The 26,813-nt window shown below is 51.8% G+C and overlaps 2 protein-coding genes across 10 annotated transcripts in view; one reads left to right on the forward strand and one right to left on the reverse strand.

Moving 5' to 3' along the window:
- Positions 1 to 17,236, forward strand: part of TIAM2 (TIAM Rac1 associated GEF 2) — a 202,726-nt gene extending 185,490 nt beyond the window's left edge. For all 8 annotated transcript variants that reach the window (XM_045842983.1, XM_045842981.1, XM_045842984.1 and 5 more), the window contains 12 exons: positions 1,235 to 1,414; positions 3,930 to 3,998; positions 4,512 to 4,637; positions 5,420 to 5,528; positions 8,219 to 8,398; positions 10,249 to 10,367; positions 11,849 to 11,957; positions 12,560 to 12,618; positions 13,260 to 13,365; positions 14,199 to 14,286; positions 14,632 to 14,786; positions 16,085 to 17,236. In XM_045842983.1, the coding sequence (XP_045698939.1) occupies positions 1,235 to 1,414; positions 3,930 to 3,998; positions 4,512 to 4,637; positions 5,420 to 5,528; positions 8,219 to 8,398; positions 10,249 to 10,367; positions 11,849 to 11,957; positions 12,560 to 12,618; positions 13,260 to 13,365; positions 14,199 to 14,286; positions 14,632 to 14,786; positions 16,085 to 16,722 (1,938 nt within the window). In that variant the 3' untranslated portion in view covers positions 16,723 to 17,236. The remainder of the gene's footprint in view (positions 1 to 1,234; positions 1,415 to 3,929; positions 3,999 to 4,511; positions 4,638 to 5,419; positions 5,529 to 8,218; positions 8,399 to 10,248; positions 10,368 to 11,848; positions 11,958 to 12,559; positions 12,619 to 13,259; positions 13,366 to 14,198; positions 14,287 to 14,631; positions 14,787 to 16,084) is intronic.
- Positions 17,234 to 26,813, reverse strand: part of TFB1M (transcription factor B1, mitochondrial) — a 57,053-nt gene continuing 47,473 nt past the window's right edge. For both annotated transcript variants that reach the window (XM_045842994.1, XM_045842993.1), the window contains one exon: positions 17,234 to 17,645. In XM_045842994.1, the coding sequence (XP_045698950.1) occupies positions 17,402 to 17,645 (244 nt within the window). In that variant the 3' untranslated portion in view covers positions 17,234 to 17,401. The remainder of the gene's footprint in view (positions 17,646 to 26,813) is intronic.

A 26,813-nucleotide genomic window follows, 5' to 3' on the forward strand; every position in this document is an offset into this window, starting at 1 on the left:
CGTTGTCAAAGTAGATGGGTATTAGTCATCTCGATGCAACCGAGGCGAACCGAACGCTTGCTGTGAACCAGCCGCTGAGCTGGGCACATGGGAGCCGTGACAGAGAAAGGCGCGGCCCTGACAGGCGTATGGACCGGCAGATGTGCCGATGGGCTGGGCAGGATGGAGAGAAAGAGAAATGGAGACATTCTAAACGTAATCGGATGGCGCTCCAGGCACTGTGGAAGCAGCTCAGAGCCCGTCCGTCTGGGACTTTAGCCTGAGGCAGACGTGCACGGACGGGCCCTCCCCAGGAGGCCTGGCCACACTGGGTGCGCGTCTGAGCAGGAGCGTGCACTGAAGGCCGTTGGTGCCCCCAGACGTTCCTGCTCCTTCTGGCCTCTCCATCTGTGTGATTCTGTTCCCACTGCCTGGAGTGAGACTCCGCTTCCCCCCGTGCCTGGGTGAGTCTGGCACACGGCTGCCCACTGCTCAGGGCCGGCTCGAGGCGCCCCTGTCCGTGAGGTCTCCCACGAGGTTTCTGTGCGGGAGCCCGTTCATCCCTCTCTCCGGCCCTCCCAGGCTCTGCCGTGTGGTCTGCTCCCAGGCGGTGCCCCCACGGGGCTCGGACCCCTTCCGGGCAGGGACCTCATCTTTCCTATACGTCTCCATCGCTGCTCCCATCTCTAGCTTCCATAACAGCTCAACTTTTGCACTCAACTCTGCTACTTGGTGCAAGATTGCAGAGCCTGAATGGTCAGATTTGAGGGCTGCGGCCGAGCCGTCTGAAAGTGGCCACGGTGCCTTGCCATTTCTGGGTCTCCGAGGGCTGCTCTGTCAGGGAGACGGAGCTGTGTCGGGCCCACCACCGAGGGGACAGAGGGGGCTGACTCTCACTGGGCCCTTCCTGGGCCACAGCCATGATTTCGGAGCAGCCTCGACAGTACTGCGCAGGCTGAGCCCCATGCTTTCTTGCCTGGTCTCGGTCCTAAAGCAGCATCTGTCCCACAGCCCTTCTCACCACGGAAACGCATCGGGCGTAGATACCAAAGGAGTGTAAGCTCACGCCTTCCCCGCCGGCATCCTCAACAGTGGAGTGGTTTGTGGTGGATGAAGCCATTCGCCCTAGGTCGTGCACATCCCCAGGGAAAGCGTGCTGGGCAAAGGTGGAGACTGTCGGTGGGTGTCCGTGGTGGCCAGTGGTAATAATGGAGAGTGTCCTATACACTGTCCCCCACCTCTTGTCATCCCTCAGAGTGCTGAACAGATCGCCGAGCTGTGTAGGAGTTTTAACGACGCGCAGACCGACAGCATGGAAGGGCCGAGGGAGAGCCAGGACCCGCCTCCTCGGCCCCTGGCCCGCCACCTGTCCGATGCCGATCGCCTCCGCAAAGTCATCCAGGAGCTGGTGGACACGGAGAAGTCCTATGTGAAGGTGAGGAAGGTGCTGTGCACCGTCCCCAGCTCTCTCTCTCTTTGTGTCCGTGATGGCCAGGGGTATGGCGGCACCTGTGCAGGTTGTGCACCTGCCCAGAGCCCCGCCCTGCACAAGGAGGAGAGCCTGCCCCTTCAAGAAGGGAATCGCTGCAGAGGAGAGGGGGCGGCTGAGAGGGTGGAAGTGCTTAGAGGACTCGGAAAAAATGAGATTCTCAGCTCATTTTGTTACCAAGGTAGCTTTCACTATGGAAACAGATGTTCTGGTTTGTCATTTGCAATCCGTGGGAAGGGAGTCGGTGTGGCGGGGGCGGAGATCGCTTTAGGTGGCGAGGGAAGGGCACCAGTGTTTACGAGTATCTGCAAGGCGGGCCCGGACCCTGCCTGGCAGCGGTCAGTGCCGGAAAGGATCCCACGGCTCATCCGATCGATGGCAGCACACGTGTGCTTCCTACACAGTCACAGGGGCGGCTCTGAGCATCTTCAGAGCCCAAAGAATTCAATTATTTACCTTGGAAGCTTTCCATTAGTGTTTGAGAAACATTCTCCGAAGAGTACAGGGGCCGGGAAGACCGTTCTTTTGCTTTCAGCACTTACTGAGGCTTCGGAGCTATGTGAAGCTCACGTGGTTGGCCGAGTGCTGGACGCAGCAGGGCCCAGGGCGGCGGGTGGGCATCCAGGCGTGCTGCCCCAGTCTGCCCTCGAGACCTGGGGCAGTCCTCTGCAGCCCGCTCCTCTGGGCTCTGAGCCAGGTCTGCCCTTGGAGCCGCAGCGATGCCGTGCACCTGGAATTAAACCTCGGCGTGCGCACACAGGCGCCTATCACCTCCTTTCTCTGCAAGACAGACCTGACCTTCACCTTTGTTCACGTCACTGTCATTTCATCTGGACCGGAGCAATGGCCTTATGCACAGATAGCTCTGGAGAACTACCCCAAACCCCCTCTTTTGGTCCCACAGCTATAGAGATGACACTTAACTTCATTTCCCATTACGTCTCGTCCTGCATCTACTGTGGGGAGAGGAGGCGATATTCCAGGCAGTCCCGTGCACTGTGGGTGTTTGAGGCCTGGGAGCCTTCCTGGCACCCGAGGATGGTCACGGGGCTCTCATCACGGGGCCCGAGTCCCTTAGGACTAGCGTTGCAATATTTTACTGTGAGGCCACCTGGCACTGGGCGGGCTGTGTCTCCCTGGCGCTGCTGCTGGGAGAGCAGGGATGGAGGTTCTGGGTGAAGTGGACAGAAGGGACCTTCTCTCTGCAAGAAACCTGCGCTTTGTTTCCTTAGGCCCCCCGAGTCGCCGCGCCTCGGCCCCCGCGGGTGCTCGCGGACTGCTCGCGGCGTGTAAGTCCCCCTGAGCAGCACTAGCCGGCACGAGGCACGACAACAGCCTGTCACTGTCTCTGCTGCAATAACCAGCACCCGGTGTCTCCTGTGATTCACGCGCACACCAATTTTCACGTGTTAATGCCTCTTTGTTGCTGACATTTAACACGGGATTTTACTCGTTCGTGCATCTAACCTGGATCTCTGCATGCGACTTGGAAATGTGGACATCTGTGTGTCCTTGAGCTAGGATTCAGTCACTTCTCCCACCTCCCTGCTCGGAAGCAGCTGCCCAGGGACGTGGGGACAAGGGAAGGCCAGCCTGGTCTCTCACTGGGAGCCACCAGGAGGCACCACAGGCCTGCACACCTGCTCCCGGGACCTAGGACGAGGCTCTGGAGCCTTCAGGTGGTCCAGAGTTCAAGGTTTCCCCACCGTGAGACCAGGGAGGCTGAGCAGCTGGCTTGGTAGTCAACTACTCCTGATATCTTAGGATCCCAAATTCTTCTGAATAAATGAGACAAGAAAGAGAAATCTTTTCTATTGCCAAATTACTCCCCGGCCTTGGCTTCACATAATTAAATAAAAATACCCTTTCTTTAAAGGGTTCTGTAAATACAGTCAACTCCCACTCTGCCATCCTGCCGGGGCCCTGTGTCCTAGACCCTGCACTGTGGCCTCCATCGTAAACTATGGCTGCTAATGTTTGGATTTCTCCCCTTGCGTTCGGGTACGGGAGTTTGAAATTCTGTTAGTGCTTCCACCCCAAAGCGGAAGAGTTACCCAGATCCGGTCCTGTCCCTCTCAGCTCCTCGCTGGAGCTGTCACTGTGCGCCCCCCCGCCCCCCGCCCCCCCCCCCCCCCGGCCCCCGGGGCCGAGGAGGCCGCCGGGGCGGCCAGCAGGAGGCCGGAGCTGGCAGAGCACCTGGGCAGAACTCAGCCCCCTGCAGGGAGACGCGTGCCCCCGCTGCGGTAGGTGGGCAAGCTCTCGAGAAAAGTGCCGCCCAGCTGCCGAGCGGGTTGTGGTTTTAACCTCTTTGAATGGGGTGAGCGGTCGTAACCACTTTCAGGGTCAAGAGTTTCAGCAAGACGTGAACTTCGTCCTTCCTGAGGGGAGCCCAGAGCTGTGGCCGGAAACTCTCAGGCGTCTCGGAGACTCAAGTGTGAAACACCCCGTTTGTGTCTTTCAGGATCTCAGCTGCCTCTTCGAATTATACCTGGAGCCCCTTCAAAATGAGACGTTTCTGACCCAAGATGAGGTACATAATCCCCTTCCCTCTGTCCTTTAGGAGATTACATCGAGGGAACCCCAAAGCACATCCAAGACTTAAGGGTCTTCAGAGAGGCCTGGGGTGGCCTCCCGCAGAGCCAGAATCGGCCTCCGCGGCATGGAGCAAGGTCGCGGGAGGTTCCCAATGCGGTCTGGGCCTGCCCTTTGTGCAGGAGGTGTGACCAATGATCACTTCTCAATGTGTGGCATCTGAAGGTTAAATCACAGGAATTAGTACCTTTCTACTGACTTCCATTCCCCGCCAATTTGCATTCTGAAAGTTTGACATCCACTTAAGTTATTTTAGAATGATTGGGATCAGAGCTATAAATTCCCCATGCAGAAACGACACCCTGTCACGAACACGCTCTCTTCTACAAAGGATTTACTTCTGTCTGCTTCTCAGGGCAGGACCAGTGGTTTATCTGTGCATCCGGGAGTTAGAGTGGGACCCAGGTCTCGGTTGCTAACACCCTCTTTTTGAATCCCGATTTTCACATAGATGGAGTCACTCTTCGGAAGTTTGCCAGAGATGCTTGAATTTCAAAAGGTGTTTCTGGAGACTCTGGAAGATGGGATATCGGCGTCATCCGACTTCAACATACTTGAAACCCCCTCGCAGTTCAGAGTAAGTATTTTCAGCGTCAGCTTCAAGCGAAGAGTGGTGGACGCAGCGCAGAATTCTCCCTTGAAAAAGAAACTCTTGTCCCTGGGCTACGGACAAGATCAACGAGTGCGTTCCTTGCCCCATTTCCCCCTGGCAGGTGGTGTAAGTGGGGCACGGTTTTGTCCGAGAGTAGCCGTGGTCCGTGCCTGGGTGGTGACCGTGACCCTGCTTTCACGCACGTCTGATGCGGGAGGTGCAGGGTGATGGTGTCTGACTCAGGAGCACCTGCTGCCCCTGTTTCTTTGTCTCCATGGTCACGTGACCCTGGGCTGAAGGCACAGGTGCATTGTTCTGGGAGCGTCTCTCCTACGGAGCCCTGTCTCCACGGTGAGCGCCGCGCCTGGCACGGAGCCCCTGCAGGGAAGGCAGGCCCCAGGGGCCAGGCGAGCTCACAGACAGCACCGTGCACCCCAAGTACAGCCCAGTGGGCGTCATTAGTTAGCCTCTCAGCTCCTGTGTATCCCACTTTGTCAGCTGTGTTTCTGGAGAGCTTTTCCTTGTCCTCTGATTGCTCCTCTGCCAGGAAGTTTTCAATCAAACGCCAGACCCGCTGGGAATGCCCAGCCTCTTCGCCGCCTGCCGTGCCCCTGGGGCAGGCTGCAGCTCAGTTGAGTTGGCGACTTCCCAGGCAGGGTGCTCCGAAAGACAAATGCCCCCAAGACACCAAGGCAGTCAAGAGCCGTGCCGGGGCCAGCGGACCCTGACTAAACCTTGTCTGATGGGACGTCTCCCTCCCTTTCTAGAAATTGCTGTTTTCCCTGGGAGGCTCTTTCCTCTACTACGCCGACCACTTCAAGCTGTACAGCGGGTTCTGCGCCAACCACATTAAAGTGCAGAAGGTTCTAGAGCGAGGTAAGGGGCTCACAACGTTGAACGCTGTGCTTTTTGTATTTTTAATTGTTAACAAAGAATACACGTGTATTTAACAAGTAGGAATAAGCGCAGTTTTAATGGATCGTGTTCCGTTCCTGACCGTGAAACTGACAGACGTGTTAAAGGGAAGGGTTTGGGTTTCAGTCTGTCGGTAAAAGTGAACATGTCCCAGGAGCAGAGGGGGTGCTTTGCCACGTGTCACTTTGCTGTTAAGTTGCAGCTGGGTTCCTTTTAGCCTTTGATCTAAAAGCTTGGAAGCATAAGCCCCTGGGATGGGGTAGGAAATGGACATTGTTTTCTTTCTTTCTTGTAAACTTTATTCTTAAGCCTGAGACATCGTTGCAAAAAACAAACAAACAAACAAACAAACAAAAAACCACCATTGAGCTCATAAGAAGTGAGTTAGATAAAATGAAAGCCTCTTAAAATTAAAAACCTGCTGGGAAAAAAAAACTCACATTTGTTCCAGCTCACATCTTGCCACTGGTACCTTTCATGTCTCCATGCTCTTATCATCTTACTTTATTTTACTGGCTTCAATGGAAGACGTTTACTGTCTTAAGTCCAAGTAGACCCAGGTGGTCAACCCTCATCGCTCCCCCCAACAGCCCCCCGCAAGCATGACCCTGTGGGGCTGAGAGGGGCCTGAGCTTCAGGCCCGGGGTTGCGGTGGGTCCGCTGAGGGCAGAGGGCCAGTGCATCAACCGCGGGCACAGTCAGTAGTGGGCCGGCCGGTCGGTCCGGCCTGGAAAGTGCATTCGAAGATTTGGTGACAGCGATGACCTTCTTCCGGCATGGAAGTATTGGAGGGAGTCCTTATACTGCAGTCACCGTGACTGCATCACCAACTTGACGTTCAGTCTCTTCCTGTAAAGCCCTCTCACCCTGGGGTGCTTCACTGAGGCTGTTCTGTCTGTCACCGAAGGCTGCTCTCGCTCCCTGCAGTCCTCGCCGTCCGGAAGAGGTTCCCTACCCCGTGCTTTGCAGAGCTCCCGTCTGGTAGCAGAGACGGGAGGAGGGAGCCTCCGTGACGCAGGCCCAGGACTTTGGGCTCAGGGCTGCGAGCAGCAGCGAGTCAGTCCTCCCGGAGAACGCGACCCCGGCACAGGTCCTCAGGAGTGGCCTTCCGCTCCGCTCCACACCGGGGAACGACTTAGGAGAACACATGTAACCCCGCTTAGGTTTGCATCTGAACTGTCCCCAGGAAAGGTGGCCGGGCTACCTGTATTCTCTCGAATGTTCTTGGAAATAACATGCAAACCTGCACTGTTATGATGTCGTACACTTCCAGGATAGAAATGACTTCCCCAGGGTTTGAGGGCCTTCTTTGGCATTACGGATGGCCCCCGTCACGACCTGCCACCTCTCTGGCGGAAGCCAGTGGCTGGGCGCTCTCATCCACGGCCATGGCCCACGGTTGAGGAGGGGTCTGTATTTGATTTTTTATTTTTAGTTGTGCCAGCAGAGCATCAGCAGCCAAGCTAATTCCAAGCCTCCTCTTCTGGCATCAAATGCTGGTCACTGGCCTTGTCAGAGGGGATCCCGGGTCTGCTGGTCTGTGTTCCTTTCTCAAAGCCAGGGGGTCTGCTGGGACCTTGTGCTTGATCCTGACACTGAGTTTCCCAGCCCCACGGACCCAGTTCTGTAAATCCAGAGTGTCAGAGTATCCTAGAGCAGGCTCAAGTTTAAAAACACAGCCTGGAGTGCTTCCGGTTCACCAGACCCAGCCGAACTCCGTCTTCCCCAGTTCCCCAGACAGAAATCTGCCTCCACCGGGATCTGCCCCCAGCATCCAATGGTTCACTCAATTCCTCCTCCGTCACGAGGATGAAGAAGGGTCACCTCACCGCACGCTTTGTGGGACAGACCCATGCAAAGTGGTGCTGCATCTCCCAGAAGTTGTAGCTTTTGCCTTTGCAACAAAAACCCCAACAAAGGGTATATTCTTTCAAATTGGGCTGAATTTGGAACAGCTGGTCAACCCCGCGGTGGGGTCCGAGGCAGCCGTTGGTGTGTTCATGGGCATTCTCAAAACCGAAGGCACTCGGGTCCCGGGTGCGGCCTTCGTGACTTCGGACGTGGCCCACACAGGCAGCTCTCGCTGCCCAGGCCTGTCGGGGCGTGGAATCGGGTGGAAGGTTTAGATGTCTTGGAGCTGGGGAGGTGAAGGCTGCAGTGTGTAGCAACTTATTTTGAAGGGAAAAAAGATATTGCTTTAGGAGTAGCCCTTAAGTGCATGGAGTAACACTTGTTGCTAGGAAAGTGGAAAAAATACTGGTTTATTTTTCTCTAAGAATCTTTTGGGGCTTATGGGGTAAGAGCTGGAGGACACCGTGGTGTGGCTGTAGGAGTGTTTGAATCCCACTTTTTAGGTGCCTGTCCCCATCTCCCCCGAGGGTGGGTGTTCCTTTTCGGTGTGTGGATAGTGCTGTTCTCACAGCTCACGAGCTCCCTCTGCCCGAGGGGTGGGTCCCAGCTCCGATGCGGAGTCCGTGTTGGCAGCTGGGCGCCTGCCCCGCGGGTGCGCCGGGGATTTCATTCAAGGATGGCGTTAGGAGGACTACAGAGGTGTGCCCCACGTGAAACCCCACTGAGCACGAGGTGCGGTGGGAGCGGATTCACCCTGCCGTGCTCTCCTAAGGCTCTCTTCTCCGTGTGCACCACTGCAGCCAGAACTGACAAGGCCTTCCGGGCCTTCCTGGACGAGCGGAACCCCACCAAGCAGCACTCCTCCACGCTGGAGTCCTACCTCATCAAGCCCGTGCAGCGAGTGCTCAAGTACCCCCTGCTGCTCCGGGAGCTGGTGTCGCTGACGGACCACGACAGCGAGGAGCACTACCACCTGACAGGTGAGCGCGGAGGGCGCACGGTGCATCGAGGCGGGGGGGGCGGGGGGGCTGCGAGGCCGGCCAGCTCCCCGCTCCCTATTCTAACACGTGTCTCAGCGCTATGGCTGTTCATCGTAGACGGGATTTTAAGATGTGCCACACGCTAGATCTGTGGCTGTCCCTGGAGACGGGCAAAGTACTTGGCCACAGTTGCCTTACTGGAGTGGCCCCAAGCCCCACCTGGAGGGACGATCCCATTTTCACTTCTAAAAGCAGGTCACTGAAGCCCGGAGACGTGAAACGGATTAAACCGGGTCACTTGGTCTGCAGGCAGGGCTGGGAGAGCTGAAAATCAGGCCCGTGTCCTTCCATCTCCGGGCGGTCTAGTGTTTGTGGCACCAAGTGCTGCCGGTGGAATGTGTTGGGCGAGGCTCCACCTGGTGGAGATCTACAGGCAGAGCCCGACTCGGAAACCAAACTCCTCTAACAACGAGGCTGAAGTGTCTGTGGTCACCTCGGGAGTTACTGGCCTAAGATCCAGCTTGTCCAGGACACACAGCCCCTCCGTTTCAGAGCTGCGTTTCAGAGCAGCCCCTGGAGAGATGCTGTGTGGGACTGGAGGGACACGGTGGCGGCTCTCCGCAGGTCAGAACTACGAGGGCCAGTTAAGCTGCGTGTAGTGAAACACCTGGGCGCCGGAAAACTCAGTAAATGCTACTTTTCCTGAATAAACAACACTGAGGAGAGTGCAAATTAAACTGGCTCTTTTGCTATGACAAACATACTTTTATAAGTTATAAAATATTTTTAGTATGGAAGCTAAATTCTATAAGCAAATGAAAACAAATTATGATTAATACTCCAAACACTGTGTGGGAAGTTCATTTTGCATCACGATGACCTTTACAAGGGTCCTGTCAGAAGTCCCACCTTCCAAAACTCCCTCCAGGCTGAGTCCAGATGCTGAGTCAGGAGAACAAAGTATGAGGTGACCTGAAATTTTGTTTTTGAATTTGGACAAAATCATCTTGTCCCTCATAGGCCTGTGTGAAAAGGTACAAATAAACACCATGCATAAATGCAAACAATTTCCCTGGCAAGTAAGCATTTACAGAGGCATCTGTAAGTTCCTGTTAAAAATTGTTACGGATCCAAGCCCTGGCTGGCGTAGCTCAGTGGATTGAGCGCGGGCTGCGAACCAAAGGGTCGCAGGTTCGATTCCCAGTCAGGGCACATGCCTGGGTTGCAGGCCACGGCCCTCAGCAACTGCACATTGATGTTTCTCTCTCTCTCTCTCTATCTCCTTCCCTTCCCTCTCTAAAAATAAATAAAATCTTAAAAAAAAATTGTTACGGATCCAAATTCCGATAACCGGTCCGGGAGGAGAGGCGAGTGTGACAGTGGGTGCCCTGCGGCCAGCCATGGGTGTCAGGGCTGACTCCACCCCATGTGTCCCTCCGCAGAGGTCTGGCAGAATACATCACCCTCCATGCCTCAGTCTTCTCACCTGTAAAACGGGGTTGGTTACGGTTCCTAGAGTCACTGGGTTGTTGTGGAGATTGGTTGAGATGATTCACATCAATTACCTATCCCAGTACGTGCCAGACAGAGGTGCTCAATTAAGGGGGTAGCCATTGTTATGCGTGATACTTTTTCCTTCCTTCTTTCCTTTCTTACTGCCTCATGTCAAAGAGGGTTGGAGTTGGAAGGCAATTCTAGGTTAGAATGGGCCGTCGGAGCACACCCTGGCTAGCGCAGCTGTAAGAACCGGTCCCGAATCCTGGCTTGAATCTTGAGCTTCTTCCTTACTGCTCTTGGAGGATTTGAGACAAGCAAAAATTATAGACTAAACTCAACTTCATGTTTTGCAGAAGCACTGAAGGCAATGGAAAAAGTGGCCAGCCACATCAACGAGATGCAGAAGCTGCACGAGGACTACGGGGCCGTGTTCGACCAGCTGGTGGCAGAGCAGAGCGGGCCCGAGAAGGAGGTCAGTGGGGCGCCGCTGCACCGCGGGACCTCGGGCCTGGGGCTGCAGGTGACCTTGAGACGAGGCCCGCGGTTAGGGCTTTTCCTGCGGGAGAAACCGCCTGCAAGTCTCCTGGGGACCTTAATGCTCCTAATAAGCCAGACACACAGTTTAGGTATAAATGTACCCAATTTCATTCCATTGGTTTAAACACGTAAACTTGTGTCATGTTAACACTACAGTAGAAAACAGGGAAGGTCACGGAGCACCCCCTCCATCCCCGGGGGAGAGAGAGCAGGAGGTGGGAACATCCCAGAGGCGGCACCCACGTGGACAGCGGGCGCCAGCAGGGACGGGGTGGGTGCAGGAAGCAGGAGCCAGCCTGTGCAGAGAACCCGGGGCATTGTCTCTCTCCTATTTTTTTTTAGCGTCAAATATGGGTGGCTACCTCCTTACTTCCAAAAGTAGTTTAAGTGGAATTGACAATTCCTGTATTTTTTTCCAAATGATCACTAAATATAGAATCGTGAGCTTTTCAAAGTTACATATAAGAAGCGATGTAATTTAGGTAGAAAAAGGCAAGAACAGAAAACAGCTGGAGTTTAATTTTTTATCACAGTCAGCTCCAATGCTGGTATTTTTTATCAGCAGGCCGAGTGTAGTGCAGGGATTAGAGGTGGGAGCTGTATACCCGATCCTGGGGGAATGCAGACAAAGGCACCGTGGGCGGCCTGACACCTGTGGGGTTCACGCTGTGGTCCAGAGGCACGTCTCACCTGCAGGGAAGGCAGTCAGACTCGGTTCTCGAACAACTCAGTTCTCAAATAATTCGGTTTTCAGCCAAGTATGTTCATGGAAGAGTGTCTCGATGGTCTAACAAAACTTTGGGTCTCGAGGCTCTACCTGACAACCCTCTCAATGTCGATACCTGTACGATCAGTCACGTGGCTCTCAGGTGACAAAGGAGATTTGGTTTTTGAACAAATTGCTTCTTGAACAGTTTTCTGGAATGAATTAAGTTTGAAAACCGAGGTTCCACTGTGTGTGCACTGAAGCAAAATGCTTTCACATTGTTAGTTTCCAAACAGTCTGATGCCTAGCTTGTGTTTTCACATCCTCCACTGTTTGCGCTGGCCAGGGTGGCTCGGTTGGTTGTCATCCCGTAACGGAAAGGCTGCAGGTGCAATTCCCAGTCAGGGCATAGGCCTAAAGTTGCAGGTCCGATCCCGGTTCGGGCACGTGTGATCCACGGTCCACATGCATACGGGAGGCAACCAATCGATGCTTCATCCTTGCATCGATGTTCCTCTCTCTAGGTGAGGATAAAAAGAAACCTATAAAAAAATCCTCTACTATTTAAGGCACCATGTTCACAGGGACCTTAAAAATCAAACTGAAGGTCCGTGCATGTTAGCCAAGACCATCCACGTGTGACTCGCTCTCCAACACGCACCTGCCCCTGGGGCTCCCGCGTCTCCATCCATCTCCTGTGTTTCATCCAGGTCACAGAACTCTCAATGGGGGAGCTTCTGATGCACTCTACGGTTTCCTGGTTGAACCCGTTTCTGTCCCTGGGAAAAGCCAGGAAGGACCTGGAGCTCACGGTGTTCGGTTAGTATTCCTCTCCCCAGACTGTAAACTAAAAGGGGCGGGCAATAATGGGGCGCTTACTACACCCACCAGTCCAGCTAACTCCCGATTTCCTGCAGGAACTAGAATCGTTTAAGTTTTTGGCTTAACCACTTAAAACTCCATCGCTCTGCATACGCGCTGCCTGGTTCTCCCGTCCGCTGCTTGGCTTAGCGGGTCTCCCCAAATGTTACAGGAAAAGAGCTCCCGAGGCTATTTCGAAACCTGCTGACCCAACAGTTTGCTGCGCTTCGAAATGTCTTAATTCTCACCGAGAGCCGGCACAGCGAGTGTAGACCGTGTTTCTTCTCTGAGACGAACACCATGTTCTCAGGCTTTAATGAAGCAGGAATTTTTTAAAATTCTAAGATCTACATCAGATAATATTTTTAAATAGGCAGGTGCTTCTGCATATTCACATGTGCATGGAAGAAGTACCATTTATTCACTCATGTGCTGGCATACCGAGATCTCGGAGGCTCATGCGTTGGAAGAGTTTCGTTCTATTGAAGTATTCAGTTCTAGCTGAACCTCGGAAGAGTTTGTATACAATAATGAAAGACTTTCTCTTTTCTTTTCCTTAGTTTTTAAGAGAGCTGTCATACTGGTTTATAAAGAAAACTGCAAACTGAAAAAGAAATTGGTAAGACAAGAATGAATTTTAATCAAAGCTACCATTTCATGGCTGTATTTTCCTATTAGCGTTGAACTGAGAAGCCAGCTAAGAACCCGGGCATCACTAACTGATCGTACTTACTGCCAGGGTAATAACCAAATCAAGCACTCCAGATATTTCCTTTTTTCCCTGCAAAAGGTGTCCATTTTCTAAGGAGAGGTAGACAGATACCCATCCTTGACCTACACAGAAAATCAGCTTCCCTGTCTCTGAAAATGGTCCAGGCTTGCTCCACACACATGCGAGTCTGTGTAACTCTGGTTTGTTTTCAGATGACTTTTAACCTTGAACTCCCCTCCCCTCCCCCCCAAAAAGCTAGCTGTGGGTACTGTAAGCCTCCAGTTGACCAATCAGGCTTGGTCATCGTTCTCGCCTGGCAACCTAAAACTCTCTGCTCCCCAAACCACGGCCCCGCCCAGTCCCTGTGCAGCCTGCGAGCCCCTGGAGAACTGGGGGCGTGCCTGAGCCGACTCTTCCCTGCGCCCCGAATACACCCACCAGCTGCGGGGAGCTGGCACCTGGGGGAACTCCCGGCGTCCCCCCCGGTGCATGTGGGCCCCTGGGCGAGAGCCCGCTTTAACCTTTTCTTGGGGACTTTCGTATTACAGCCTTCAAACTCCCGGCCGGCGCACAGCTCCGCCGACTTGGACCCATTTAAGTTCCGCTGGTTGATCCCCATATCCGCGCTCCAGGTCAGGCTGGGCAACACGGCAGGTAGGTGCTTCCCGCGGTGCGACGCCAGAAAACACGTTTTACGAGACTTATTTGGATGGTGGGGAGAACGTGAGAAAGAACCTTGGGGATAATTGCTGGTGTTTTATAGACAAGGAAAATGAGGATGTCTCCTCACAGACTTCTGACGGAAGTAAATGCCGGTGGATGGCTTTTCTTAGGTCCTTATTTTTACTATCAATGCTTTTTCGACATTTTCCTTCCTGCCTAATATCCTAAACTTTGTTAAATTCCTCACAAAGCAGTATCATGAATGATGTAAAAAGAAAAAAGATCTTCAGCCCTGTAAAACGTGGAGAAATCCTTCCACAATGACTGTGTTCTGGTGACAGTGTCACCAGACCCACAAACGTTGGCAAAGCTGTGTTGGTGGGCAGAACCAGCAGGCAGTGACCTTCTAGGCGTCTGTTTAATTTTTGTCAGAGCGCGTATGCTCCCCACAACACGCCTGAATTTGGGCTGCGCCCCTCTCCCCTCGAGAACCCGGGCACTTCTTGCTTATTCTTCCTTCCAAGGAAACGTGGGACCCGTTTAACGCCTTCCCCGGAGAGATGGGACCCAGGGGTAGGGGGGAAGCACTAAAGTGGATGGGAAACTTCTGCAGGAAATGCAAAAAGTAGCTAAAAAGCATTTCAGCCTCGTGGTGGAAGTACTTGTGGAAGTCGTGCACAGAACGCGCCACAGGATGAGAATCGGGGTTGGGCGCACGCGGCGTTTGAAGAAGTGACTAGGTGATGGGTTTCACATTTCCCACGCGTTCGTCACCAGCCTCGCTGGCAAAGCTGTGCACTGTCGTTTCTCTCGCCTTTTGCCAGGGACAGAAAATAATTCCATATGGGAGCTGATCCACACCAAGTCAGAGACGGAAGGGCGGCCAGAGACCATCTTCCAGCTGTGCTGCAGGTACTGCCCACTCCGAGAACGGGAATGAGATAGAATGATGGGCTCTGAAAAGGGGGGTTTACTTTTAGGGCCCTCCTGCGTTTTGATGACGCCGGGATCGCACCACCCGAGGACAGTCGTGGCGCTCGTATAGAGTACACTGACTGAAAATGTGCCAACTCCTAGAGCCCCACGGGCGTCAGTTCTCACTCCTTCTGTGGGGAGACGAGGCGCACAGCGGTTGGGGGCTTGCTGTCAGCCTGTCCTTAGAGCGGCAACGTGCTACAGGAGGACCAGGGGACAGGGACTCGGAGCACGATGACACTGGACACTAATGCTGTTCCTCCCTCTTGCCCCGGCCCCCAGTGACAGCGAAAGCAAAACCAACATCGTCAAGGTGATTCGATCCATTCTGAGGGAGAACTTCAGGCGTCACATCAAGAGTGAATTTCCCCTGGAGAAAACGTGCAAGGATCGCCTGGTGCCCCTGAAGAACCGGGTTCCCGTCTCGGCCAAATTAGGTGAGAACTCTGCTAGCCTCGAGTGCGTTCCCCAGCGCTGAGCTCCCCTGAAAGGAGACAGGCGCTCGTGACGCGGTGGTAAGTCACCACTTCGTGAATTATCCGGGAACCGTAAGCTCTAACCCAGACACCCACACGCACGTGGCAGTGCCAGACAGCAGTGGCAACTTTATTTTCTTTTAAGAAGCCTAAACACACCCCTTGCTCCCCAATCTCCTTTTATACACCACCCCCCCCCCTCAACTCCACACCCCCCGCCTTAGCACCAGCTGACACGGGCTCTGCTCACCACCTGACCTGCCCCCCCACGAGACGGACAGGAGTCCAGGGACTCGGTCCTGCCCACCGCGGCACTCCCAGTGCTCGGAACAGCGCGAGGCATCTAGAAAGTCAGTACTCCACCAGCTAAGATGGAGAAACCTAAACACTCATTCTTACCCAATCAAGAGGTCAGGAGGTAAACATTCCAAATCCCTCTGGTCTTACACTTTCTGCCTGTTTTCAGACTTTGACCTTAAGTTTTCAGACACTTCTTTCTATATTAACTGTTTTAATTATCTTTGATCTTTTTTTAACACTTACAAAATGTATGTATGTCTTTTTTGGTCAGGGTTTGAGCTCTTCAAATTAACTAGATAACTTCTACTTTTCCCCCTCTCTTGCCAAAGTAAGCCGTGGCTGTGAAATCAGGGGCTCGTCTGCACAGACACCACAGCAGAGTTCCACCCCCCAGCCCAAGAGAAACCACAGACACCCCCACACAATGATGAAACGTTCCTATTGAACCTCTGAACGTTGGTTGGAAGTTCCAGCAGAGACAGCTCCCATGAGAGAGAGAGAGCATTTTCCACTTTTAATTAAGCAGCGAGGGAAATAAACAGTGAGAAGCTAGGCCCAGAAAGAGAGTATCGTCTTGGTTATCATATCACCAAGTAAGTTAGTGAAGACAGGGAACCTAAATTTTGTAATGAATTCTTCAATTTATCCATTAGCAAAATGAGAATCCTGGCCCTCAGAAGTTCACAGCTTATTTTTCTATCTAAATAATTGAGCTCCGATGACTGATCATCTGAAAATACCAAATCCCTCAACGTCAAGTTTCAGATAGAATTTCCATACTTTTAGTATCCACATGTTTTGTTTAGTTTTCTGCTGAAGCTCCAGGACACTTGGTGACCGAAGTGAGACGATAAAACCGTGAGAAACCCAGGTGTGGAACCGCACAGCTTCCGGCGCACACAGCGCGCACTGTGGCGCGTTTCTGTGTCCCAAGGGGCCCTGTGCTCTTCTCCCTGCAGCGTCCTCCAGGTCCCTGAAGGTCCTCAAGAACCAGTCCTCCGGCGGCGGCGAGTGGCCCGGCGAGCCCGGCAAGGGCAGCTCGCTGGACTCCGACGACGGCAGCCTGAGCAGCGGCACCCAGGGCAGCGGCTGCCCCCCGGCGGGGGGCGGGCAGGACCCCCTGCCACACCCCGACGCGGGCCTCCCAGACTTCCCAGACGGCCTCATCAAAGAGAGCGACATTCTGAGCGACGAGGACGAGGACTACCACCAGGCCCTGAGGCAGGGCAGCCCCACCAAAGACATCGAGATCCAGTTCCGGAGGCTGAGCATCTCCGAGGACCCGGACCCTGGCCCGGCCGAGCGGGGGCCCGCCACGGAGGGCACGGACGGCCCGCCCGGGGCGCCGCCGCAGCAGCAGCAGCGCAGGCTGGTCCGGGGGCACTTCTGCGCCATTAAGCGGAAGGCCAACAGCACCAAAAGGGACAGGGGGACCCTGCTGAGGGCACAGACGCGGCACCAGTCCCTCGACAGTCAGTCTGAGAACGCCAGCCTGGACCTCAGTTCCGTCCTCGAGCGAGAATTCAGCGTGCAGAGCCTGACGGCGGTGGTCAGCGAGGAGTGTTTTTACGACGCGGGGAGCCACGGGGACTCCTAGTGGGTCCGCCCGGACGTGGGCCACGCTGCTCGCCTCGCCTCTGAACTGGTGGCGAGGTGCAGACTGCAGGAAAACGACTCGTCGCTGGGGTTTGTGCAGTATACATTTTTCCCACAAAATTGCTGTAAAGACTTAAGTTATTTTAATTTATTGTGGATCAGAAAACTAGATTAAACTGGTCAGAATCTGTAAATTAGGTCACATCCCTTTTGAGCAGGAATCAAAATGACTTAGAACTCTTAAAACTGCAGTCTAATTATTTTAATTTATGTGGAAAAAGGTGGGGAAGTTGTGATCAATAGCTTTTTAAAAAAGTCATTTTTTTTTCCAATCCTCTGGGCATTTTCTTCGAGCTGTTAGTTTCTGCTTTATTTAAAGCATATTTAAATTATTTCAGTGTGGGTTAGGGGCACAATGTGCAGACATTTCATTTTTGTAAGGTTGTAATAGATGCTGTTTATACCAAACATGTCATATCTATGCAGTATATATTAAAAGAAAGCTCGTACTGTAACTTGATTATCACGTTTATTTTCTCTACCAAGCTGTGCGGGGCATGGGGAAGGGGCCCCTCTGGTAACTGGCAGTCCCCTCGTTCCGCGGCAGGCAGAGCACACTCACGAGAAGCCCGACCTCGTGACGGGCGGCGCGCGGTGAGCTGCTCGCCCCTGCCCGGCAGCTACAGCCTGGAAATCTCCCTGTCGTCCTCTGGTTCCTGACTTTTGCACTTAGTTCTCTTGCATTCTTCTCTGAAATTGTAAGCGAAGAGGTGTGGGTCTTCGTCACACATTTTCCGGTACACGTCGCAGAGGCTCCCGAAGTGGGAGACGGACAGCTGGGTGGGGCGGAGCGTGGGGTCCACCTCTGCCCCCTGTAGCAGCTTCCCGGTGCTTTCCAAGCGCTGAGCTTCCGGGAATAACATTCTAAGAGGAGGAAAAAGTCAGAATTTTACCTTAGGAATTCTGCAAGCCCGCAAGCCCCTGCGCTTCCTTCTGCCCTTGCTGGAAAAGGACACAGCCCTGACGAGTGGAGCGACCGCCAGGGGCAGCGGAGCCCAGGCGGAGGAGGGCTGCAGGTCCACCGCCAGCCAGCGCCCACAGCAGAGCTCACCTGACCCGCACGGCGTGTGCGCAAGGGAAAAGGTCCCCAAACCTCAGTCAGTACACGCACCTCCAAGGTAAGTTTCAAGTAACTTCTGTTCAGTTGCATTCTTAGAAACAGAAATTTCATTTGCCACATTTTTCAATAGAGAAGTTGTTGATTCTTATGGTGATGTATGATCAGATTTGATTGTTTATAATTTAAACGTAGAGCTTTGGAACTCTTCACCCCAAAAGAATGACCTTTCTTCACAAAGTTAGAAGACATTTGATGGGAAAATGCGAATACTTATTTCCCCTCTTTAAGATACACTGATGAATCTTTAAAATTGATTACATTTCATCTAACGGAGATCATTGTGAACAGCAAAACTGACAGTGAAATACTGTGAAACTTCACCCGAATTTCACTCTCTCCTCTCAGGTCTGAGAGGCCCTCCAGAGCTCCTTCCACAGGGCCGGGCAGGTCACGGCCAGGGCAGCGGTCATGGCCAGGGCAGAGCGTGTTTCCTCGCAGTGACGTGCTCTCAGTGAGAAACTGTGTGTTCCCGCACCCTCGGGGAGCTGGCCGAGACCCACCTGCGGCGTGCCCGCAGGGCGCCAGCAGGTCGGAGCGGGGCTCAGCACTGGCCCTACCTGCAGAGGGACTGCCCCTGTGAAATGAGGGGCCCATCACTCAGCTAGGGAGTGTCCTGGAAATACCAGCTCAGATCAGTTCCAGAATTTCCAAAAGCAGGACATACTTTTTGTGTCCCCCAGACCAGGGCTATCCAGTACAGTGTTCGGGCCACACCCCGCGTGGAGGGTGAGTGGGGCTGCAGCCGCTGGAGCTGTGCCTCCATTCTCACGGGTACCGGGGGCCGGAGGCAGCCCCGTCATTGACCTGCCGCTGCAGCTTGTGCTGGAGAAGCGGTGACTCTCTGGTGAAGTACAGACACTGGTCGAATTAAGGGCAACAAATGGCAGGTTGAAGGTTCAATGTCCATCGTCTCAAATCCTCAGGACTGAGTCGTGGACAGCAATGGGTCTCGGGAGGCAGCTGCCCAGCGGTGCCCCGTGTGATAAAGGTATGGGCCACAGGCCGGAAAGGGGGCGTTAAGGTGGAGCTGCGTGGGGCGGGGTGGGGGAGGTTAGACAAATGAGAACTGTCCCTGTAAAGATTCTCCACTTTAAAGAGCTAAATGCTGACTATGGCAGATGGAACTCTCTTAAAAACACACATTTTCCTGCTTTCTGAATCAGATCGCAGCTGGGCCTAATATTTTCTGGGCCGTCACAGCACGCAGACCACCGCGGTCATGCCGGGGCCTGCTGAGGCACCGGGCTGCAAGCCAGCAGGCTCCACCCAGGTCTTGGAGGGGGCCGCCCGCCCGTGCGGAGCAGGAGCTCGATGCTGAGCAGAAAAGGGCCGCACGCACCCTCTGGGACATTATCCTTGCGCTCAGAAGCTACCCTTGCTGTGCAGTTCTGCATCCTTAAAGAAGAAAGATAGTAACTTGGTGAAAAGAAAACACTTTTTAAAAATAGTGAAAAGAGATACAGGGTGTGGCAGAAGTAGGTTTACAGTTGTTCACATGGAAAACACAAGAATGAACTGTTTCGTGCACTCACAACTGTGAACCTACTTTTGCCCCACCTGGTATATACTTGATCTCCGTGGAGGCTCCTGACACAGCTTCCACAACCGCTGGCATTTCCCGAGGGACACAGGAGACAGCAGCATCTTTCATTTTCCATAACAGGCCCCTTTCAACCAGGGCTGCGTCCGTGCCAATGAGATGCTTCTTGGTGGGCCCCCAGGTAGCTTCAGGATGGGGACAGTGGCCAGAGGAACTGACCGTGGGACGCAGGGCTGGCACTTTCGCCATCACCTCTAGGCCCCCCGAGAGGTGAGGCAGGCTGCCGATCGAACTCGGTCCCCATGGCCAGTAACTTAAATCAGTTGTGCTTATGCAACGGACCCTCCACGGAGACTGCTGGGCGACAGGGTTCCAGGCCAAAGAACCTGGTCAAGGCGCGGACGCCCTGCACACCCTGTGGCCCGCACACCACGCTCTGTGCCTTCCTTCCCTAGGCTGTTCTGCAGTCACACACTTTATAATAAACTGATAGATGAAAGTAAGGCATTTTTCTTGACTTCTGTAAGCCATTCTAGCAAACCACTGAATCCGGAGAAGGGGTTGTGGACAGCCCCAATTAACAGCTAGTCTGTCGGAACTGCAAGTGTTGGCCCAGGGCCTGGGGCCGGCCTCCAAAGTCGGGACAGCCTGGTGGCCCTGGTGCCTCAAGCCTGAGGGATCTACGCTGACACCTTGCACTCACCAGACTGGAACTGTAGGAATCCCTGGCTGGTGTCCGGAAAAAACGCCACTCTGTTGGGAAATCCTACCAGATGGTGGCATAGGGCGACCCCGAAATCACCCAGTCCCATGAACACACCCAAAGGACACCCACATATACAGCGATTCCTCCTGAAAAACAGCCGAGGGCTGACGGAACAGCTTCGGCACGAGAGGGACTGCAGAGAGAAGTTGGGGAACCACACGGACCCTCCAGGACTGGAGATGCTGGCAGGTGTCACTCGGTCACACTCCCCCAACCCCCCCCTCGCCCCGACCTATGCTGTGTGGGTGGGAGCCTGTCCAAGTGCTCTGGTCAACTTGCAGGGCTGCCACAGCACGCCCCGGGCCATCTGTCCCCAAGCCAACCCTGGGCAGCCAGGGTGCCGCCGTAGCCGTGCACCTGGGGTCGCCTCAGCCAGCTGGCCCCACAGGGCATCCCGGGCATCACACAGGCCTGCGCTGGCTCCGGTGGCCTGCAAGACTGCCTGGCGCACACGGCGTGCACAGAGGTTGCTCCTGCACATGGGAGGGGGAGAGAGCTGTTTTGTCCCATTCATAGACATAGACACAAAGTCAAACAAAATGAGAAGACAAGGGAATATGTCCCAAATGAAGGAACAAGAAAGAGCTCTAGTGAAACCAAGACAGTAATTTGCCTGATAAAGAGCAAAGTAATGGTCATTCGGGTGCTGACCAAACTTCAGAGTAGAATCAAGGACTCGGTGAGAACTTCAGAAGGAGCTGGAAGATGGAGTAAGCAATCAGGGCTGAAGAATACAGCAACTGACATGAAAACCACAACAGGGGATCACAGCAGATCAGATCAGCGACTCCCAACCCGTGGGCCGCGAGAATTTTCAAAACACGCAGTGCCGGACTGTTTCGTCAGTGCGCCGACCTCTCTCCCCTTAGACTGTGAAATTTAAAAAAAAAGAAAATCAGCCATCCAATAGCCATCCTGTATAAATGAATCAGAACTATATTTGTTTTATTTTGTGAAAAAATACATTTTAGTAATTAGTTTATATGTGTCACGAGATGAAAAAGGTTGAAGAACGGCTGGTCAGACCCTCTGTGGATAATATAGAAGAGTGCACTCGGGAGCTAAACACTCTCCCAACCTGGAGGGACACCCAGCTCCAGAACGCTGAGTCCCAGACAAGAGCCCAGAGACACCCGTATCAAGACATACTGTAACTAAAATAATGAGGGTTACAGAATCAATCTTGAAGGCAGCAAGAGGAAAACTAGACCTATACAAAGGAAATCCTGTAAGGCTATCAGCTGATTTTTTTTTTTTTTCCAGCAGAAGCTTTACAGGCCAAAAGACAGCAGCAGGATATATTTAAAATGCTGGGAAAAAGGAATCTACAAACCAGAACACTCTATCCAGCAAGGTTATCATTCAGAATTAAATGGGAGTTTCCCAGAGAAGCAAAAGAAGTTCCTTAGTACTGCATCAGCTTTGCAAGACATTAAAGGGTTTTCTTTAAGCAGAAAAAAAAAGGCCATAACCAGAAATAATATAAAGTAAAACTCTCATTGTTAAAGGCAAATGTATAATAAACACAGTGAATGAAGCACTTAAAAAGCCAGTATGAAGGTTAAAAGACAAAAGTAGCAAAATCAACTAAAACGAAACAGCAAGATCTAAAATTTGCTGTCAAAAACAAGGGATGGGGCGAAATAAAAATGTAGCACTTTTAAAATGTGTTCAAACCTGAATGCCCGTCAGCTGAGCACAGTCTGCTACAGCTGCAGATCAATATATAGGGACCTTGTGGCAACCACAAACCTACAAAAGATAGCAAAAAAAGGAGAAAAAGGAACCCAAACAAAAGATGGGAAAAAAAATCAGGAAAAGACAAGGGAAGAGGTGGAGAAGAACAGAGAAAACTACAGAACCGAAACACAACGAACAGAGTGGCAATAACTGCACACCTACCAGTAACCACTTCAGATCTAAATGGAGTAAATACCCCAGTCAGAAGACTCAGGGTCGCTGAGCGGATGAAAGAACAAGACCCACTTATATTCCGCCTAGGAGACACCCCTTCAGAGCAAAAGACACAGGGAATGAAAGGATGCAGAAGATATTCCATGGACACAGGAGTGCTGGGGTAGCATGCACACATCAGACAGAACAGACTTTGAAACGAAGACTATAAAAAGAGACAAAGACATTTTCGTGTAATGATAAAAAGGTCCCTCCCAGAACAGGATGTAACACTGGTGAATATCAGTGCACCCAACACAGGAGCACCTCAATATGTGAAGCAAATGGTAAAAAGACATAAAGGGAGAACTTGATAATATTACAGTAACACAGCTGGGGACTCAAACACCCCCGAACATCGATGGATAGATCGCCCAGTCAGTCACTGAAAGGGAACAATGGCCTTAATGTCACATTAAGCCAGACTGAATTAACAGACATTAAAAAAAAAACACATTTCATCCCCAAACTCAGAATATATTCCATTCAAGTGCAGCACATGCAACATTTACTAGGACAGATTACACGTTAGGACGGGAAAGAAGCTGCAATATATGAAGGACAACTGAAATAATTATCAAGCATTTTTTCTGATGACATAGATACAAAACTGGACACCAAATACAAGAAGAAAATTGGAAAAGACACAAAAACGTGGAGACTAAGCAACATGCTAGCCGACCACCCGTGGATCAAAGAGGAAGTCCAACAGGCAGTGGGAATGGAGACAACTCCCCCGAATGTCTGGGGTGCAGCAGCAGCAGTTCCACGAGAGCAGTGCGTGGTCACGCAAGTCCGCCTTAAGACGTAAACAACCAAAAGTCCCAAATAATGTACTTTTACACCTACGGAAGAACACTCAAAACTGAAGTTAAGTAGAAGGAACAAAATTATAAACATCAGAGCAGAAAGAAATCAAGTAGAGACTGGAAAGCAATAGAAAAGGTGGTGGTAATGAAACTAAAAGGTGGTATTTTAAAAAGATAAACAAAATCGACAAACCTTCAAGCTAGACTCATCCAGGAAAAACAGGGAGAGCCCAAAGAAATAAAATCAGAGTGAAAGAGAAGTTATAACCTGCACCACAGACACACCAGGGTCATAAAAGGGCGCTGTGGATGGGGCTCTCGGCCGGGATGGGGGAGGAGGGGAATGCAGCGCCCAAGGGCTCCCACGACCACATCAAAACTTCCACCAAACCGCAGGAGAGCCATCCTTCAGAAGCACCTGAAACCCAGCTCGGACGTCCTACAACTAGGGATTTAAGAAAGAAGCCACATCAAGACCGGTAGAAGAGGGGGAGGCATGGAACAGGCGGGTACAACACTCAGGAGTAGTGGCTGGAAATCAAGGAACGTCTTGGCTGCGGAGGTCACCCCAGGATCGAGGGGTCCAGTCCCGCAGCAGGTCTCTGCGCCCCAGCCCAGGGGTGCAGTGCCAGGAAGAGAAGTCCTCACAACCAGTGCTGTGAACACCAGTGGGGGCTGCGGCTGCGTGTATTAAAGAACTGCTGGAACCCCGGGCATTCCTCTTAAAGGGCCCACAGATGGACTGACTCAAACGCATGCATTCTGAGCTCCTGTGCTGGGGCAGCCGCTCACGAGGTGCCAGGGACAGAAATGAGGAAATTAGTTAGTCTGGCTTTGGAGCAAAGGTGGGAGGGGCAGCTTTCTCCCGGAGAGAGGTGCTGGCAGAGGTCATTGCTCCTTGCTGAGCCGTCCGCTCACAGGGCCATAATTTGGGACCACATCTCATTCTCCATCAGCCTGGCTAAGGACACACGTAGTTTGTCCCCACCTCAGGTAAGTCGTGAGACTGTGCCCCATCCGGCTTGCTGGCCCACTGAAGCCATTGTCAAAGGCTTTTCCATACAACCAACCTATCCTGGCCAATGTTGTGGGCTTGCCTACATCTCTCCAAGGTCCACAAACACCAGAGAAGCAGCATGTGGCCTCAGTGTGCTCAGTACCTTTTGCTAAGTGGCCCCAGGCCCAGCACTAGCAGCAGCTGGCCTCAGATCACAGCTCGGTGTCCCCCAAGCACCTCTGAGCCCAGCACAAGTAACAGCTGCCTGCAGCTCACTCTAGCTCATGCTGGGTGGCCCCGGGCAGGTCACAGGCAGCAGGTGATCTTGGCTTGCACCACCCAACCACCTCCACAAGTGACACACTCACAGAGGCAGACTCAGTGGGCACCAGCGCCCTGCTGGTGTGAGTCCTGCTCCGTGGGGTCGGCCCCTGCACAGCAGCTCCTCCACTGTAGCTGCAGCCAGTCCTCACAGCCCGTTGGCCTGGGGGTAGACACCTCCCCCTGATGTGCCAACAGCAATCAAGGCTCAACTCCAATAGGAGGGTGCACACAGCCCACATGGGGGGATGCATCTGGAGAGCCCAGCTCTGGTTGTCAGGGAGGCTGTGCCACGGGGCCTACAGGACACCGATGACCACTCTCCCAAGGCTGGGAGACACAGCAGCTCTACCTAACACATGGAGGCTGCCAGGATGAGACAAGGAAACATGGACTAAAGGAAAGTATGGAACAAAACTCCAGAAAAATAAGCTAAACAAAATGGAGACAAGCAATCTACCAGATGCAGAGCTCAAAACACTGGTTATAATGATGCTCAGTGAACTTAGGGAATGAGTACATGAACTCAGAACTTCAGAGAAGAGATAGGAAATGTAACAAAGAGGCAGGCAGAAATAAAGATGACAGTAACTGAAACCTACTGCTGATTCCCTGTAATGCAATCCAAATGGGTCTGACTGCTACAATCAAAAGACACTGAATGGGTAACAAAACAAGACCCTTACACACACAGTCACTCCAGATGGAAGGACACAGACTTAAAGAAATGAAAAAATAGATATTTCATGAAAATGGAAATTAAAAAAGTAAAAGCTTGGGTAGCAGTACTTTGGCAGACACAATAAGCTTTAAAACAAAGGCTGTAGCAAGAGACAATGAAGGACCCAGAAATCCACTTCTGGATATTTACGTGAAGAAACCCAAAACACTAAATCAAAAACACCCACATGTTCACTGCGACATTATCTGCAATGGCCGCGATACGGAAGCCACCTACGTGTCCGTCATCAGACGAACGGATGAAGAAGCGGTGCACGCAGACAACGGAACGTGACCCAGCCAAAAAATCGAGGATGAACCCTCCCTTACCATCTGCAACAACGTGGGTGGGCCTGGAATACTGGGCTCGGTGAAACAAGTCGGAGAAGACAATACCATATGATTTCACTTATACGCAGAATCTACAGAACAAAATAAAGGACCACACAAAACAGAAACAGACTCAGAGATACAGAGACCAGACTGACGGTTGCCAGGTGGGAGGGGGTGGGGGTCTAGATGAAAAAGGTGAATGGGTTAAGCAGTACAAATTAGTAGTTACAGAATGTTCACGGGGACGTAAAGTACAGCATAGGAAATATAGTTAATATTTAATAACTATGCATGGTGTCAGATGGGTACTAGATTTATTGGTGTGATCACTTTTTAAGTTATATAAATGTCTAATCACTGGGTTGTGATTACTATATGATTGTACTAATATATTGTACATTAACTGTCATTGAAACATAAAAAGAAAATATTTTTTAAAAGTCAACTACATAGACCAGTAGCCAGGGCCTGATTTAGACAGAGAGGCGAGACTACAGGACTGAATGATTTCAATGGAATTTGCGGAAATCAACAGCATTTGCCAGTCTTTGGATGGGGAGTACAAGAAGAAAGGAATACTATGAACAATCGTATGGCGACAAATTGAACAACCTAGAAGAAATGGATACATTTCTAGAAACCAACAACCTTCCCAAACCGAACCGGGGAGAAACAGAGAATCTGAACAGTTTGATCACTAGCCACATATTGAAGCAGTAATTAACAAGCTCCCAAGAAAGAAAAGTTCAGGATCAGATAGCTTCATAGGTGAATACTACCAAACATTTAAGAAGAATTAATACCTATCCATTTCAAACTATTATAAAAAAACTGAAGAGGCAGAAATGCTTCCAAACTCCTTCCAAGCCAGTACTACCCGATACCAAAACCAGACAAAAACACTACAAAAAAAGAAAATTATAGGCCAATATCCCTGAATATAGATGCTAAAATTCTCAACAAAATACTAGCATTTCTACACACCAATAACAAGCAATTAGAAGGAGAAATGAAGAGAACAGCCCCATTTACAAATGCATCAAAAAGAGTAAAATTCCTAGGAATAAATTCAACCAAGAAGGTGAAAGAACTGTAGTCTGAAAACGATTGGCACTGAAGAAGGAAACTGATGAGGACACAAATGAACAGAAAGATATATACCATGTTTATATAGCAGATGGATTAATATTGTTAAAATGTCCGTACCATACAAAGCAGTCTATACATTCAATGAACTCCCTTATCAAACTACCAATTGCATTTTTCTCAGGAGTAGAACAAATACTCCTACATATTGGACCCCAAAAGACCCTAAACAGTCAATTTGGAGAATGAAGCAATCTTTTTGAAAATGAACCAGAGTTGGAGGTAACATGCTCCTGGATTTCAGACTCTGTGGCAAAGCTGTAGTAATAAAAACAATACGGTACCGACAAAAAACCAGATACACAGTTTAACAGGACAGAGCTTGAA

Source organism: Phyllostomus hastatus, unplaced genomic scaffold (genome assembly GCF_019186645.2).
Source record: "Phyllostomus hastatus isolate PE091 unplaced genomic scaffold, TTU_PhHast_1.1 phas_contig_40, whole genome shotgun sequence".
Classification (NCBI taxonomy): domain Eukaryota; kingdom Metazoa; phylum Chordata; class Mammalia; order Chiroptera; family Phyllostomidae; genus Phyllostomus; species Phyllostomus hastatus.